Raw genomic sequence first — 5,000 nt, 5'->3', positions numbered from 1 at the left:
CACACACACACACACACACGCACAGTGAGATATCCCATTCTTCTGGTCTCAGAGGGTTTATAGTGTAGACAGAGGGAAAAGCTAAAAGCCACATTGTGCTGTAGTGACATCTTCAAACCCAGTGCAGCTAGCACAACCGTCTCAGTGGGGTAGAGTCAGTCCACCAGGCAGGCTAGGGCAGGCCAAGGTTCACACCACTTCACGTCTCAAGGCTGGTGAACGTCCCTGTATGATACCTACTAGTGCTCAATACACATCTGACTGCTACAGGTGTCGGATCTTAATTTGATCACCCTGTTGTAGGAGAACTTTAAAGTGAGATTTAAAAAGGCTTCTGAAGTTTATCATTTCCACTTTAAAATGAAAAATGGATCAACCCATTTTCTATGGGAAACTAGATTTATAAGGCACCTAGTTACAGTTCCTATGGCTTGCACTAGATGTCAACAGTCTTTCGAAATTGGTTGATGTTTTTCCTTTGAGAAATGAAGAAGTAGGGCTGTTCAGACTGAGTGTCAAGCCAAGTGGACTCTTTTGTTTGGTGCGCACGACCTGGAACTCGCTCCACTTTGATTTTAGCGCTATTGAACACAGTATATTCCGTCTTAAATTGTATTGATTATTTACGTTTTAGGATACCTAAAGTTGGATTAGGAAAGTTGTTTGAAATGTTTGGACCAAGTTTACAGGTAACTTATTAGAGAATTTGTAGTCATGTTGGGCGAGTTGGAACCGGTGTATTTCTGAATCAAACACGCCAAATAAATTTTAAAAAAAGCCTCCTTCACTCACGCCGCCAAACTTACCCTAGTAAAACTGACTATCCTACCGATCCTCGACTTCGGCGATGTCATCAACAAAATAGCTTCCAATACTCTACTCAGCAAACTGGATGCAGTTTATCACAGTGCCATCCGTTTTGTTACTAAAGCACCTTATACCACCCACCACTGCGACCTGTATGCTGTAGTCGGCTGGCTCTCGCTACATATTCGTCGCCAGACCCACTGGCTCCAGGTCATCTACAAGTCCATGCTAGGTAAAGCAACACCCACCCGTAGCACGCGCTCCAGCAGGTGTATCTCACTGATCATCCCTAAAGCCGACACCTCATTTGGCCGCCTTTCGTTCCAGTTCTCTGCTGCCTGTGACTGGAACGAATTGCAAAAATCGCTGAAGTTGGAGACTTTTATCTCCCTCACCAACTTCAAACATCTGCTATCTGAGCAGCTAACCGATCGCTGCAGCTGTACATAGTCGGTAAATAGCCCACCCAATTTTACCTACCTCATCCCCATACTGTTTATATTTATTTACTTTTCTGCTCTTTTGCACACCAATATCTCTACCTGTACATGACCATCTGATCATTTATCACTCCAGTGTTAATCTGCAAAATTGTAATTATTCACCTACCTCCTCATGCCTTTTGCACACAATGTATATAGACTATCTTTTTTTTCTATTGTCTTATTGACTTGTTAATTGTTTACTCCATGTGTAACTCTGTGTTGTTGTCTGTTCACACTGCTTTGCTTTATCTTGGCCACGTCACAGTTGTAGATGAGAACTTGTTCTGAACTAGCCTACCTGGTTACATAAAGGTGAAAAAAAAAGGTAAGGCATATTATAACGCTATTTCTGACTTTCGTGGTTGAAAATGATTTGTTATGCATTTGTATGATGAGGAGCTGTCCTCAGATAATCACATGGTTTGCTATCGCCGTAAAGCCTTTTTAAAATCTGACACGGCAGCTAGATTAACAAGAAATTAAGCTTTATTTTGGTGTATTGCACTTGTGATTTTATGAAAGTGAAATATTTATAATGATTTCATTTGAATTTTGCGCTCTACAATTTCACTGGATGTTGTTGCAACATTCCGCTAGCGGAACGGCTAGCCGTAACAGGTTTTAAGTCCTTGAGATTCCCTGATTCGGACATTTCCCTGAAAACTCACCCCCTGATCTGTCCATCATAACTCTCCTCCAGACACCCTCTCTCTCCCTCGTTATCTCTCCTCTCTTTCTCTCTCTGTATCTTATTACTTTACTAAGCTGCGGAGATTGCGAGAGGAGAGGAGGTGTGTGTGAGATACTGTAGAGACACTGTCATGCTGCAATACAGAGCTCTGTCCATTACTGTCTGGCCTTATGCCAACTACTACCAGCACTGCAGTATCCTTCTGATGATATATGACTCAATGACATCTCTCTCTCTCTCTCTCTCTCTCTCTCTCTCTCTCTCTCTCTCTCTCTCTCTCTCTCAGAGATCTCACTCTCTTTATCTTTCTCAGAGATCTCTCTCACCTCTCACTTTCCCCTCTCTCTCTCCCTCTCCCTCTCCCTCTCTCTCTCTCTCTCTCTCTCTCTATCTCTCAGAGATCTCTCTCTTTATCTTTCTCAGAGATCTCTCTCACCTCTAACTTTCCCCTCTCTCCCTCTCTCTCTCTCTCTCTCTCTCTCTCTCCCTCTCTATCTCTCTCTCTCTCTCTCTCTCTCTCAATCTTTCCCCTCTCCCCTCTCCCCTCTCCCCTCTCCCTCTCTCTCTCTCTCTCTCCCCTCTCCCCTCTCCCCTCTCCCCTCTCCTCTCTCTCTCTCTCCCCTCTCCCCTCTCCCCTCTCCCTCTCTCTCTCTCCCCTCTCCCCTCTCCCCTCTCCCCTCTCCCCTCTCCCTCTCTCTCTCTCCCTCTCCCCTCTCCCCTCTCCCTCTCTCTCTCTCCCTCTCTCTCCCTCTCCCCCCTCTATATTTGTACTCATTTTAATCCACCTAAGCCTTTCCTCCTCTTCTCCTAATTTCCCATTCCCCCTTTCCTTTCCTCTTTTCTCTCCCTCCTCCTCTCCTAATTTCCCATTCCCCCTTTCCTTTCCTCTTTTCTCTCCCTCCTCCTCTCCTAATTTCCCATTCCCCATTTCCTTCCTCTTTTCTCTCCCTCCTCCTCTCCTAATTTCCCATTCCCCATTTCCTTCCTCTTTTCTCTCCCTCCTCCTCTCCTCCTCTCTACTGCGGTAGATCATGTAAAGAAGCGATAGGAGATTATTTACCAGGCAACGGGAGGTTTGAACGACAAAGCTGAGAGTGAGGGGGGCTAATTTAAGCAGTTAGGAAACAGAATATTAATAGAGGGAGTAAGTGAATAGAAGGAGAGAGAGATGACAGTTGGGACATTTTACTTCCTACATAGACCTACATGCTGCGTTATGATAATATCATCTCTAGGACAGTTGCTCTAGTTTTGAATAACAGGTATTAGCTACATTGTGGAATGATTTAACCCCATATTAATGAAATAGCTGTTATTATCTTAATCTTCAATACAACTATAATCCACAGTCTTACCAGCCTCTTCTGGCTTCTGTCCTTGAAAGGAAACAGTTCAAGAAGCAGTCCTATTCTGAAGGGAAAAACCTGGTCATTTAATTCATAGTAAGTCTAATGTCATCGAGGTCAAGGTGACTCAAATGTTTTAGTAAAACGTTACGAGGCTCCTATTCTGATAAGCCACAACTCTAACAACACCCTCACCTGTATATTCCAAGCCTTAACAGGTGAATATGTAAATAGGAAAAATACAGACACATACCATTGGCCAAGTTATAATACACAGAACATTTCAATACTCACAGTATTTAACAGGTGTCTTGCTTGTCCTTCATATCTAAGTTTCAGTAATGTTTCATTTCATAATGACTGTGTTGCTAGAAAGCAGCCCCCCTGATGACAGCCACTCTGCTGTAGTGACAGAGCTGTCATAGTGAAAGACTAAGAGTCACTTCATTACACTCCTTCTCCTCCGCTCTCTGATTTAAGACCGCACACGCGTGCAAGCACACACACGCGCGCACACACACACCAGGAGAGCTGAAATCCCATCATCCTTCACTGTCATCCTGGTATTCTGATCATCCTCATTACCATAATATTCCCATTCCCATGATGCCTTGCTCCTACTACATCATCATTCTCTATCTTCCTCTCTCTTCTCCTCCTTCTTCCTGCCACTCTCTCTCCTTCTTCTCCCTCTTCCTGTCTCTGTCTCCCTAACTCCCCGGGGGGATGACTCCTGAGCAGGAGCCTATAAAGGTAGCCTGAAGTACCAGAGGCAGCACCAGGTCGCCCCCCGGTGGACATACCTGGAACTGATGTGATTTTCAATTGCCAGGAGAGGGCAGTAACACCTTACAAATAATTTTGAGAGAGAGAGAGAGAGAGAGAGAGAGAGAGAGAGAGAGAGAGAGAGAGAGAGAGAGAGAGAGAGAGAGAGAGAGAGAGAGAGATTTTTTTATATTTCTCTCCATCCCTCCGATTGGTTAGAAGTTTCCAGGTAGTTTTTTTCAGACCTTTCTCTACTATAAAACTAATGGAAAAGTGCTGAAGCTTCTCTTTAGAAGTGGAGACTCTCCAAACTGACAGGACTACACAACAGACCCAGGAGAGACAACACACAGTTCTAGGATTACTTCTTGAGGAATATTCTAATCGAAAACTCACACTAACTTCACACAGCATTTGGCTATCATTTTCTTCTGTTTAACAGTTTTCACCAGGATTTGTACAACACGGGACTATTTTGAAATCATTACAATTCCTTTCACAATAGTCCCACAGGCGTTGTGAGCCTGGCAAGCGAGGCTACTTTCACACAAGCTTCAACGTATCTTTAAAGTATCATCAGTTGTTTTTGGACTATTTGGGCTGTGGACTGTCCAATTCACCGTCTTGAGTCACTCTGACTGCCTGGACCATTTTAGGTTTTTCTAAACAGTTTTTGGAGACTATTCTACCCTAGGACTACCCTACCTCTCATTGCCATGGCAAACAGCTGTCTCCAGCTCAGCGGTTTTGTGATGAGTTGTATCGGCTGGGTCGGGATCCTTATCGCCACGGCCACCAACGACTGGGTAGTGACATGTAAATACGGCATGAACACCTGCAAGAAGATGGACGAGTTAGGAGCCAAGGGCCTGTGGGCTGAATGTGTCATTTCAACAGCCCTCTATC

General features: G+C 44.3%; 1 protein-coding gene across 1 annotated transcript in view; it reads left to right on the top strand.

Annotated features, from left to right (window-relative positions):
* Positions 1-4,380: 4,380 nt before the first annotated feature.
* The window catches only part of LOC139398492 (claudin-11-like), a 4,511-nt gene continuing 3,891 nt past the window's right edge, over positions 4,381-5,000 (top strand). Inside the window, exon 1 of the mRNA XM_071144440.1 lies at positions 4,381-5,000. This exon is cut by the window's right edge and continues 36 nt beyond it. Coding sequence (XP_071000541.1) covers positions 4,811-5,000 — 190 coding nt within the window. The 5' untranslated portion in view covers positions 4,381-4,810.

Source organism: Oncorhynchus clarkii, unplaced genomic scaffold, assembly GCF_045791955.1.
Source record: "Oncorhynchus clarkii lewisi isolate Uvic-CL-2024 unplaced genomic scaffold, UVic_Ocla_1.0 unplaced_contig_1733_pilon_pilon, whole genome shotgun sequence".
In the NCBI taxonomy this organism is placed as follows: Eukaryota; Metazoa; Chordata; class Actinopteri; order Salmoniformes; family Salmonidae; genus Oncorhynchus; species Oncorhynchus clarkii.
The sequence above is the reverse complement of the archived record's forward strand: the minus strand, read 5'-3'. Positions and strand labels throughout refer to the sequence as shown.